This window comes from Stegostoma tigrinum, chromosome 17 (assembly GCF_030684315.1).
Source record: "Stegostoma tigrinum isolate sSteTig4 chromosome 17, sSteTig4.hap1, whole genome shotgun sequence".
Taxonomy (NCBI): Eukaryota; Metazoa; Chordata; class Chondrichthyes; order Orectolobiformes; family Stegostomatidae; genus Stegostoma; species Stegostoma tigrinum.
This window is the reverse complement of record NC_081370.1, coordinates 41007120-41019844: the sequence shown is the minus strand read 5'-3', so window position 1 is coordinate 41019844 and position 12725 is coordinate 41007120. Positions and strand designations below refer to the sequence as shown.

General features: G+C 41.4%; 1 protein-coding gene across 9 annotated transcripts in view; it reads right to left on the bottom strand.

Moving 5' to 3' along the window:
• The window catches only part of mapk8ip1b (mitogen-activated protein kinase 8 interacting protein 1b), a 144314-nt gene that overhangs the window by 12469 nt on the left and 119120 nt on the right, over positions 1–12725 (bottom strand). For all 9 annotated transcript variants that reach the window (XM_048546077.2, XM_048546078.2, XM_048546082.2 and 6 more), the window contains one exon: positions 5406–5481. In XM_048546077.2, the coding sequence (XP_048402034.1) occupies positions 5406–5481 (76 nt within the window). The remainder of the gene's footprint in view (positions 1–5405; positions 5482–12725) is intronic.

Sequence of the window (12725 nt, the reverse complement as noted above, 5' to 3'; positions counted from 1 at the left end):
CGTGGCATTGATTAAGGGATGCCTGTTAAATCAACAGTTGGGATAATTCTCCTGCTCTTATTCAAAATAGTGCCATTCGATCAGTTCGCCCAGGGCAGACATGACTTCACTTTTACTGTCTCATCCTAAAGATGGCACCGAGTGTAACACATTCCAGAGCAGAACTGTGGGAAATTGCATCCAGTCTATTTATATTGTGGCCAGATGGTTTATTAAGAGTCCAGAGTCATACAGCACAGAAACAGGCCCTTTCATCCAATTAGTCCATGCCTACTACGTTCCCAAACTAAACCAGTCCCAATTGCCTTCATTTGGCCTATATCCCTCTCCACTTTTCCTATTCTCGGATACTTATCCAAATGTCTTTCAAACATTGTAATTGGTCAAGATGTCATTTCTGTTGAATGAAACCATACTGACTGTTCCCGGCTATGGTGGAGTTTTCCCAAAACTGTACAGGTATAATCCGTAATAATTATTAATCCACACTGTACATCAAGCTAACTGGTTTATAGCATCCATTTTGTCTTGCTTCTGACTTGAATTAAGCGGTTATGTTTGCTATTTCTCCAATCAAAGAAACTTTGTCAATGAAGCACCAAGGCATCTACCAGCTCATCAGCTACATTTATAAGACCAGAGGATAAAGACCACCTGGTCCCAGAGACATGTATGCCCACAGCTCTGTCAGTTTGCTTCTTACCACTTCCTTTGAGGATTATAATTTCACTAACCTCTTCTCTTCCTTACTACCTGCTGATTTACAGCTATTAGTGAAAGTTTTTGTATCCTTTTTAGTGCGTACAGAAACAAAATTTGTGCTTGTTTAATCCAAGTCTTAATTATTGACCATTAATTTCCCCAATCTCATGTGCAAAAGGATCAAAACACTGCCTGTGGAAGCTAGTTTTTTAGCTTTGTCTCGTACTGATGTTTCTCCTGATTAGCCTTTTGGTAATTCTGTGCTGGGCTTCATATTCTGACCAATCATCAGATTTGCCATTCATCTTTGGCAATGGTATGCTTTTTTCCTTAAGTTTGGGGCTTACCCCAACTTCTTTAAGTATAGATGGTGGGTCCTCTCTAGAATTTTTCTTTACAGTAGCAATGTAATTATTCTGAACATTCTGAAATATCACCTTAAATGTGTGCCACTGTGTCTCTATTAATCCATCACCTATTAGTTTATTTTAGCCAGCTCAGCTTTCACGTCCATGTATTTGCCCTTTTTTAGATGCAAGACTAAGATTTTCACCCTAATCTACTCTTTTTCAAACTAAATGTAAAGTTCAATCATGTTGTGGCCAGTGAATCCTTGGGGAGGGAGCATTACTCTGAAGTCATTCACTAATACTGCCCCCATTACACAATAACACAGAACATGGAACAATACAGCGCAGAACACATGACATAACAAATTGCACTCCAGTTAGTTCTAGAGAAGCAGACCGTGAAACTTGAATTAAATTAATCTGGAATTAAATGACAAACAAGAATGCATAGTTGATTGTTGTAAAAAGTCCATCTTGCTCGCTAATACCCTTCACAGAAGGGAATATGCTATATTTAAACCATTCTTTCTAACTCCAAACCCCACAGCAATGTGGTTGACTCTGAAGTGGTCACGTTGTACCAATGCACTATCCTAACGTAAGGAGTGAAACTGGACAGAGCATCCAGCATCAATATGGACATAAAAAGACAGGAGGACACAGTCACTTCAACGCTGTAAAGTCTTCCTCCCTGATAGCTAGAAGATTGCACCAAAATTCAGAGAGCTGTCTCACAGACTAGTCAAGGAGCAGCTTGGCATTATCATACTCGAGAATGATTCTATAGAGTCCCAAAGACTACCATCCCCATTGCTGGGTACATCCTGACCCATCAGCAGGCTAGACATGGCAGTTGCTCTGGGAGTTCTTAACGCTGATGCCCGACTCTGAAAAGTTTCATGCCAAAGATACGTCTGTTGATTATTGTTGACAGTCTCCTTTCTCCCCACACCCTAACTTGACTAAAGAATCCATCCTCCCTCAAGCTGAGGGCCAATTGCAGGAAAGAGCAAAATAGACTGGAGAATGAACTCTGGGTGTGGGACTTCAATGCCAAAATCACTGAAAATGGCTTAATAGAGCCACTATTGACTGTGCTGGCCAAGTCAGAGGACATAGCTAGTAGACTGGGTCTGCGTTATGTGCTGAAGGAAACAAGAGGAAACATCTACTTGTGCTTAGCCTCATCTTTCTACTTGTCATAGATGGATCTATCCAAGACAGTTAAAGGGAGGAGTGACAATGGCACAGTCCCTATCAAGACAAAATTCCCACCTTCACTTTGAGGAAACTGTCCATTATGTAGTGTTGCAATACCACCATGATAATTGAAAGATTTTGAGCAGATCTAGCAACTCAAACTATGAGGCATTGTGGGCAATTAGCAGAATTGGATTAAACCATAATCTGTAACCTCATGGCCTAACATATCCCCCAATCCTACAATTACTATCTTAATGAAGCCAGGAACCGACCGTGGTTCAATGAACAGTGTAGAAGAGCATGTCATGAAAAGCACCAGGTATATGTAAAAGAATTTAACTATCTTGACACTCAGTAGCATTACTGTTACAAAATTACCCACTATCAATATTCTGAGCATTATGATTGGCCACAAACAGCTCTGGACCAGTCATGTAAAATTTCGAGTTATAGGAGTAAGTCAGAGGCTAGGAATCCTGCAGCAAATAACTTGCCTGTTGTCTCCCAAATGGCCAATCAACTGTCTACAAAGGCAGAAGTCAGGAGTGTAATTGAATATTCTGCATTCGTCTGTATGGTTGCACTCCATAAAATGGAAGAAGCTCAACACTATTAGGATAAAGAACAGCATTTGCTTGGCAGCCTACTCTGCACCTTCAATATTCACTCCCTCCATCTGCAGTTCCCATTATCTCTCTTAATTCTGGAGTAATGTGTTTTTGCATGAACTCTCCTGAACCTTTTTAATTACTCCCTACAGATGTTCTGTTTCAACATTTCTTTTCTCATTATTTTCTTTTGCTCCATCCTCATCCCCACACAAGTAGTAAATTTCCACAACTTTTTTTTTGTCCTTCTTGTCCTTTATGCCTCAATGATCTTGCATCTAATTATGTTGTGATTTTGGACAATAGACAAATATAACAACAATGTAAATTGCAATTAGTTCTGTTCTCACAAGAGCACTAAAGCATGTGTTGAAAAAGCAGAGAGGTACTAAGTGGCCAATAATGAATGTATTACAATGCTTGATCATAAATTATTCTAGTTCTGAGTTATTTTAACAGGTTTTAAAAACTATGCCAATTATACATTCCCTCCCTGCAGTGTTACAAATACATTGTGCACAAACATGTAGACACAATTAATTGCGACAACACAGGAAACAATGCCACATCAGCTTTATAATTGCAAACACTTCCTAAATGAAAAAAATTAGATCAAGTTACTAAGTATCAAATAGCTGTATCCGGCTGTAGTTAATCCACCAGAGGTGGTTGGTTTAACATGATTTGTTTCATAACTGTTTTCAAATGCATCCCAAATAACAAGTAATCTCTACGTCTGCTCCTCAACAACCTCCAAGAAAGATTGCAACAAAACTAAGTTTTACCGTGGTCTCAAAAAAACCTCCACGAAGCATCACTGATTATAATAGTTTCTATTCGTATTCACTTTTAATTTTTCATTTGCAATGTATGGGTACTGATGGTTAGGCTAATAAACATTGCCTCACCCCTGAGCTGAAAGTGATTACTGCAGGTGTAAACTGCCTTTCTCGGGCAACTGCGATGGAGGCAGTACAGAAAAGTGGGAGTGTGGTTGTTCAAAAGCAGTGAGGGAACCAGACCGCATTGACATGGCAAGGCAATATGGATCAGAAATGAGGTAGGAAAACATGCAAAAAAAAAAGCAGCATCATTTTGAAACCAAATCAGAAGGAGGAACAGCAGAACCTGTGCATTTTAAGGAATCAAATGGGTTAATAATCAGTTATTTGTTAGCTAACAAGTGATTAACAAATTAAACAAGGCCAGGAGTAAGGAGCATGAGCATCAGGGATGGAGATAAATGATGCCACTCCAAGGGAACAAGCAGTTCAGATCAAGAACATTTTGGTGCAGTTAAACAATAGCCTAAAAAAGAGAAAGGCATTTTAGAAACACCAATTTTAAATTCCTGAAGATTAAAATTATTCTTGTAACTGTCTGGTCTCTATGCTTTGAAATTTCTGAAGCATAAAATAGACTTCAAGATTTATGCAAGAGTAAATTGTTGCAGATGTTGGAAGTCTGAAACAAAAACAAATAAAGTGCTCAAAAGTATTCAAAAGTTCAAACAGCATCTGCAAGAGAAGCAGCTAATGTTTTGTCAGAACAGAACATTGACCTGAAAGAATTCTCTCAAGTGCTGCCTGATCTGCTAAACATTTTTCACCTTTTCTGCTTTTCTTTTAAAGACAGATATGTTTTCAGCAGCATGTATGTTATTTTCCTTCTCTCACATAGGCACCTTTTCCATTTTTTAAAAATAAAGAGTCACTGTTGAAAATAGTTTTAAAAATCTCACTATAAATGATATCTAATACAAATGGACAATTGTCCCTTCAACATTTTATTCAAGAAAAGTTGGAAACTGTTTAAGCAGAAAGTGCTAGGAGCAAACAGAAGTTTTAGTTTGGCTAACTAAAGTGCATCAGAAGTCAGGGGCACTGCAGTGTTGGGGTTCCACCAGGATTCTCCTGTTCATTGCCTCCAACAGATGTGTGAAAAGATAATTTAAGAATCGCTAACGATGTTCAACATTTCTCCAGGTCTTTCAGAGTAGTACTGTACTTCGGATGTTCTAGCAGGCTGCAAAATAGGACATCACAAAAAGCTTTGTAGCCAATGGAAATAACGCCATGGGGAAAATGGCAAGGTCCCACACATGTGATAATGACCAAATAATCTGTTTCAGTAACATTGGCTGAGGGACAAATATTGGCCATGATACCAGTGGATCCACCAAAAGGAACAATGAAACCAGTGGTGTTAAAATAGTATCAGAGATAATGGGAACTGCAGATGCTGGAGAATTCCAAGATAATAAAATGTGAGGCTGGATGAACACAGCAGGCCAAGCAGCATCTCAGGAGCTCAGGAGCTCTCTGATGAAGGGTCTAGGCCCGAAACGTCAGCTTTTGTGCTCCTGAGATGCTGCTTGGCCTGCTGTGTTCATCCAGCCTCACATTTTATTATCATGAAACCAGTGGTGTCTTGATCCAAAGGCAGGTAAATTGAGTTGGTGTCGGTAGCCCTAATTAATGATTAACACAAGCACAAATGAGTCAAGTGTGCCTTCCTGTATTTGATGTGGAGTGGCTCTTACCTGAATACTGCTCTGTGTGTTTGATCTCTTTCTTCTCCGTTTATCGTACATGAAAATAATCCAAAGGATTCTGCACCTAACAGAAACAAACACAAGTTTAAATTAACTACTTTCAATGCCAATGTATTTAAAAGATAAGCAAACTCCACACCCACCTTCCTAAAGGCTAATATTCTGCCAGTTACTCTGAATACAACTTCACCTCAAACGGTTTAAACCTGCCCAGGCTCTGGCAACTCTTGATAAAGGTGGTGAAGCAGATTTAGTCGTAAACTGCCAACAGAGCTGGATAAATATTAGAATGGAAGAAAGCCGCAGGACTATGAAGAAAGGACAGGAGGAAATTGGATTATTTAGATAGATCTTCCAAAAGAGGCAGCATAAGCATGCTGGACTAAATAGCTGGAAGATTTTATTCTTCCGTACACTAAAAATACTGCTAGGTGATGAGGGTTCTGGAAAGGCAGGACAGTGGTAAGAATTTTTCTCAGAATTCTTTTCCTGATTTTAAACAGTGGCTTAACACCTCAGACAAAGGAAGTTGGAAAGATGATTATTGGACGAGCAGAATGTGTGTCTGCTAATATCAATGTATCATTTGCAAACCAGAAACTACTGACAGAATTCAGGTCCTTTTCTCAGCAGATTCTGATATCGTTTCTTTCATCTTCTAATAGCATTGGTAAGTTGCAGTGCAAGGCAAAAGAAACATGCAGGTTCTGTACTGGATACTCAAGCAGCCTTTTTCTTCTTGCACTACAGATGTGTCATGCATCAAAGCACAAGACCAATTCCCACTCTGGTTAGAATCCGATTCCTCCATTCAGTTAATTGGAGAAAATGGGAAAGGTTCATATCCCGAGTTTCTAATGACGTTTTGTCATATTCTAGAGAGACATTTCTGCAAAAAACTAACTTGATGCACTGAACTCTACCCCTTATGAAGTGTGCATACCCTCAAGACATACTAGCCGACAAATTCTAAACACTCTGCACATGGAATGAAAGGAGTTTTGGGAAGGATTTGGCGTGAACACTATTTATACTTGGCTTCTACACCTAGCCCCAGCCTTTGAGCACTCAAGTTCTACGAACAGTCAGCGAAACAGAAGTTTATATTAATATAAATGATTTCTCTCAAGATACTGCAAGACCCACTTGAGATCTCCAGCATCCTAAAGACTTTGCTTTTATATAAGTGAATTAATTTGTCCACCGTTTTCAGTCATAAAGATTTGAAAGGCCTTTTGAAATTTGACTATGCAATGCAGAAAGTATAACTGCATGAACATATCCAAGACCCAGGAGGGAGAAACAATATCACAAATCTTGCTGACTCATTGATCAAGAACGATGAGAAAGGGTGTCATTACTGGGGCAGATCATCACAAGCTTTATATGGAATAATCACAAGATCCTGCGAGCTAAGAGTCCCTAAAGTCTATCCAGCTTCAGTGAGGAAGTAATCACCGATTAAGAGCTGCCTGATAGTATTGTCAATGATACTTTCCACCGCTTGGCTAATGGACAGTACACTGATAATTGGCTGGGCTGGATTTTTTCCAGCCTTTGTTTTTTCTTGCAAGAGACGTGGGCAGACAGGACATATCTGAGCTGTTCTACACTGTTGGATAGATACTAATGTTGGTTGCTGTTCTGGAACAGCTTGGCTGTGGGAGTGGCTGGTTCAGAGGTACAAGCCTTCAGCACGACAGCCAAGATGTTGCCTTTGTTAGGATCTGTGCAGTTCTATGTTAGAGGCCCAGTAGACTGCTGTTTTATGTTTAGTTCTGCATGGTGTTGGTCACTTGGCCTGATGGTAATGGTAAAGTGAGGGATGTTGCAGCACAGTGTTACACAGTGCATAGCACGGTGAAAGACAATAGAAGACAACTTGAGTGTTTGCAGCAACTTTTGTTTTTGTTCCCAGTTGGCAGCATCTGCATTTCTTTCAGTTTTTACCCTCCCAGATAGATCATTCCAAACCCAACCACACACTAAGTAAAAATGTTCTCAAATTCCTCTAACCTCCATCTTACACTTTTTAAAAAAAAAGTGTGCCCATCCTTCTTGACCTGCTTTCTATCCACTGTGTCTATTACTTATAGTTCTATCAGCCATTGCTGTTCTTCTAAAACAATATGCCCAGGTTGCACTCAATGCAGGCCAAATCCACATGTGAACAGGGGTACATTCACTACTTTATTGATATACAATTTGTTTTCTTTTACTGTCCCCTATGTAAATTGCTCAATGTCCCCCTCTTCCATCAATCCCATTCCATTACACATGCCTAATGTGACCATCCAATCACCTGGAGATAAGCAATAATTTCCACTGGGTACAATCCCAGAAAAATTCAAGGAAAATTACAACATTAATGGTGACAGGAGTCAAGCTGAACAAAAACAGAAGTTGCTGGAGAACTCAGCAGGTCTGGCAACATCTGAGGGAAGAAAGCAGAGTTAACATTTCAAGTCTGGTCACTCCAGACCTGTTAACAACCAACGTGGTTCGGCAGGGGTGGGGGAAACAAACAAACAAAAAAAAACACAAGCGCAAGAAAGACACAAGGGGAATTATAGAAGGCAGGCTAGGACAGTAGAGAAGCTGAAGTGATAAAGAGATCAGAGGGAAGCAGAGAATGGTTAGCCTATGCTGAAAGCAAACCACATGATGTGATAATAGCTCCACTGTGGGTGAAATGGGTTAGCTGTGCTAAAAGCAATGTTATAACAGGACTCAAAACAAAGTTGCTGGAAAGGTACAGCAGGTCTGGCAGCATCTGTGGAGGAGAAAACAGCGTTAACATTTTGGGTCCGGTGACCCTTCCTCAGAACTGATGGTGGCTGGGAAGCTGTCAGTTTATATGCAGAAAATCTGGAGGTGGGTAGGGTAGGGAAGGGAGTAAATGATAGGAGGCCAAAGAGAGAGACAGACAGTTGGGCAGACAGAGGAGTTGCTAACGATCAGGCTGGGAGGGTGAATAGTTGTTAATGGGGGCTGTTAGTGACTAACAACAGGGGCTGTGTAAAGGCAGGCTCTGTGGTAACAAGGCCTGGTGTGTGTTGGGTGAAGGGCTAGGACATGGCAGAGTTTAGGCGCTGAAATTCTTGAACTCAATATCTAGTCTGGAGGGCTGTAGGGTCCCTAAGTGGACAATGAGGTGTTGTTCCTCCAGCTTGCGCTGGGCTGCACTGGAACACTGTAGCAAGCCGGAGATAGATGTTGGCCAGGGAGCAGGGTGGTGCGTTGAAGTGGCAGGCAGCAGGTAGTTCAGGGTCTTTTTTGCAAGCAGAACATAGCTGTTCTGCGAAGTGGTTGCCAAGTCTACACTTTGTGAGCAACGAACGCAGTAGGCTAGATTCTGGGAAGTGCAGGTGAAGAGTGGCTTCACTGGAAGGTATGTTTGGGCTCTTGGATACCGGGGAGGGAGGAGGTAAATGGGCAGGTGTTGCACCTTCGCGAATTACAGGGGAAGGTGCCGTAGGGCTGAGGTGGTGTTGGGGGTGAAGGAAGTATAGACCAGGGTGTCCCAGATGGAACAGTCCCTGTGGAAGGCGGACAAGGGAGGGGAGGGGAATGTGTCTGGTGGTGGCATCTTGCTGGAGGTGGTGGAAATGGCATCTGATGATCTTCTGGATGTGGATGCTGGTGGGGGGGGGGGGGGGCGGTGCAGGGATGGTAGGTGAGAGGGGAAACTCTATTGCTGTTGCAGGAGGGAAGAGAAGGGGTGAGGCAGAAATGCGCGAGATGGGTCGGACACGATTGAGGGCCCTGTCAATAAGGGAGCTGGGGAATCCTCGGTTGAGGGAAAATGTGGACATTTCGGGGGCTCCCTTGTCAAAGTTGGCCTCATCTGAACATATGCGATGGAGACGGAGGAACTGAGAGAATGGGATGGAGTATTTACAGAAAGTGGGGTGTGAGGATGTATAGTCCAGGTAGCTGTGGGAGTTGGTGGGTTTGTAACAGATATTAGTGGTTATAACAGGACCTGGTGTGGGATGGGTGCAAATAAAAAACAGAGAAGGACGGAATCTGAAGTTAATAAACTGGATGTAGATTCCCAGGTGCTGCAGGGCTCACAAGCAGAAAATGTGACGTTGCTCAAATTTGCACTGAGGCTTGATGGAACCCTACAGCTGGCCTACGACATTCTCTGCTTATTCTCAGCTCTCATTATCACATCTTCAGCTGTTCTGCTGCCCTAGTCTGCCATCTATAATTCCCTTGTTTACATACTCCTTTCATATCTTGGTGTGTCTCTCTGTCTCTCTCTCTCTCTGAGCTCCATCTCCACCTGTTGCTCACCTCTCCCTTCCCTCCACCATCACATCGCACCCCCACACCCAACCCCCACAACTTCACCTTCAGTATAAAGACCAGTTTTTCCTCATTGCCATCAGTTCTAATGAAGAGTCACTGGACCGGAATCATTAACTCTGCTTTCTTCCCAACAGAAGTTGCCAGACGTGCCGAGTTTCACCAGCAATCTGTGTTTTGGATCTTCAGCATCTGCAATAGTTTGATTTTTGGGTTCATAAGGAAATTGTGGCCTTTATCTATACCTAATATACCTAAGTTTCTGTGAGTGGCGACGTACCAGAATCGTGTTACTGGACGAGTAATCCAGAGGAAAAAAAAGTGTGTAAAATTTGAAAACTAAAATCTTTTTCAAAAAGGATCTGAAGTACAAAGCCAGCATCAGTTAAAAACTACACTGAAGCTGATGAACTGTTGAGAAAAATTCAGTGTTCTATTAACAACTCTTCATTGTGAGAAATCTATTATACCACGTGCACTGGGGTATGATTCTGGGCCAAAGGCTTCTCTGTATTCCAAAGTGACGCTGTAGCTTCCACATTTGTATCAAGGTTCTGACAACAGCAAGCAAGTCCATCACCACCTCCACAAGGCAACAGAAATGGACAAAAACTGTCCCTATCACCACATTCAGAGAATGATATTGCAAAAAAAGTGTCTTGGGACAGTAGAAACACTTGAAATGAACCATTCCTTCCCTGGACATTTAAATCAACTCTAAGAATTAAAATTAGTGACATCAGCCTTTTCCCACCAGACCGACTTCCATGACACCGTTTTCATCTATTTTAACAGAGACGGAAATGCACTTATTAGCATTTAAGATCCAGGGGCGGAAATTATAGAGTTAAAAGTCAGAGTCAGACAGCATGGAAACAGATCCTTTGGTTCAACCAGTCCATGCCGAACATAATCTCAAATTGAATTAGTTCCACCTGCCCGCTCATGCCCCATATCATTCCAAACCATTCTTATTCATCCATCCATCCAAATGTCTTACTGCATCCACCACTTCATCAGGAAATTCATTCCACATGCGAACCATGCGGAGTAAGAAAAAAAAGTTTGCCTCATGTCTTTTAAAAATCGCTCTCCGCTCACCTTAAAAATGTGTCCTCTAGTGTTGAAACTCCCCATTCTAGGGAAAAGCCGACCACCATCAACTCTGTCTATACCTTTCGTTATTTTGTAACCTTCTCTCAGGTCACCTCTCAACCTCCTAAGCTTTTGCTAGCCCACCCAGTGAATGAATTACTATCGAATCAGGCCTGCAGTTCTTCACTGCCAACAGCATTACCTTAATTGATGTCTGTTTACAGTAATGCTCTGACCACTTCACTGGGGGTTCAGGCTGGATCTTGGCCAAGTTTCGGTGCACAGAATTGGGCATGGGCAGGGCAAACAGCAACGTTGGATGACAACTTCCCACCACCCTACCTCTGCTGGTTTATTGAAATCAGGCACAGAGTGCCTCTCAGCAAGATCAAGCCACTTCCTACATTAGGCAGTAAATTTGATTTTGAAACATCCAAACAATAAAGAAACCACTAAACAAATCAAAATCATCTAACCCACTCACCCAACTTTACTCAATGACTCCAAATAACTTTCTTATGAGTAGTTTCATTTGAGGAAAATTTACCCTTCGCCACCCCACTGAATACATCTTTATTCTCACATCATTTGCACGAAATTCCTTTAGAAAGCATAGATTTTATATTACAGGAGGCTATTTGACCCATTGCGTCAGTACCAGCTCCCGGAAGAGATACCCAGCAAGTCCCATCCTCCAGCCCATTCTCTGTAGCCCTCTAAATTTGTGACCTTAAAAATACATATCCAGCTCTCTTCTGAAACCTCCAGAATCCACCTCCACCTCATCCCTAGGTAGTGTATTCCAAATCTTATTCTGAGTAGGTAAATTTCTTCTTATCTCACTCAGTTCTCTTGATTCTTTTGTCAATCTTGAACCGGTGACCCCCTAGACACTGACAGACTAATTAGTGGAAACAGAATATGCTTCATTACCCTTTCAAAATTGTTCATAATTCTGAACACCTTAAGGTCACCTTATAATCTGCTCCAAGAGAATAAGCCCAATCTCTCTAATCTTACTTCATACATTGTGTTTATTAACCTGGTTTTTCTAGACAGCGGGCTGTCAGGTTGTATTCCATTTGTGCTCAGGCTGCATTTAGTTGGAAAAGTGGGCTATCGCCACTGCATGCAATGAAGGAAGGTAGTGCTGGGAAAAGTAATTACTGTGGTGAACTTCATACAGTGATAGAATAACAGAAATAAACTGAATGGCCTCACTTCGTGAGTCTAAATCAGCTCTTTGAAAGATAAATCTACGAAGTCCCACTCCTTTTCTCTTTTCCTTCAAATATGTATCAAATTCTCTAAAAGTTACTATCGGCCCTGTTTCCACCACTCCCATCAGGTAACGTCTTCCAAATCCTAAACTAATGATTGCTTAAAAAAGGATTTTCCTCATATCACCTCTGGTTCTGTTACTTCTACTCCCTTAAATCTGTGCACTCTAGTCAACCTTGCAACTATTGGGAATTGTTTCTCTTTCATTTTGTTATGATCCCAGCTGATGATTACACAACAGAGCCAATTCCCAAAGCAAAATCCAGCTTGATAAACCACAAGTTTCAGTTTTGTTACTTCGTTAATCATATTCAAGATAAACTGAACATACTCATGAGGCTGCTAATGTACTTTAAACAAAAAAAAGACTCAAAAATATCTATGTTACAATTTACAGAGAATTACTTGAAATTTCTTATGACAAGTATCATAAGTAAACATTTAACCCTTTTATCTTCAAACACCTTACATATACTGCCGATACAGTGTGGAGCTGGAGGAACACAGGTCAGGCAGCAGAGTAGGACAATCAACGTTTCGGGTCTGGACCCTTCATCAGGACTCTGACTCCTCTGATGCTGGGAGAGCTGCTGTTTTCCTCCAGCTCCACACTGTATC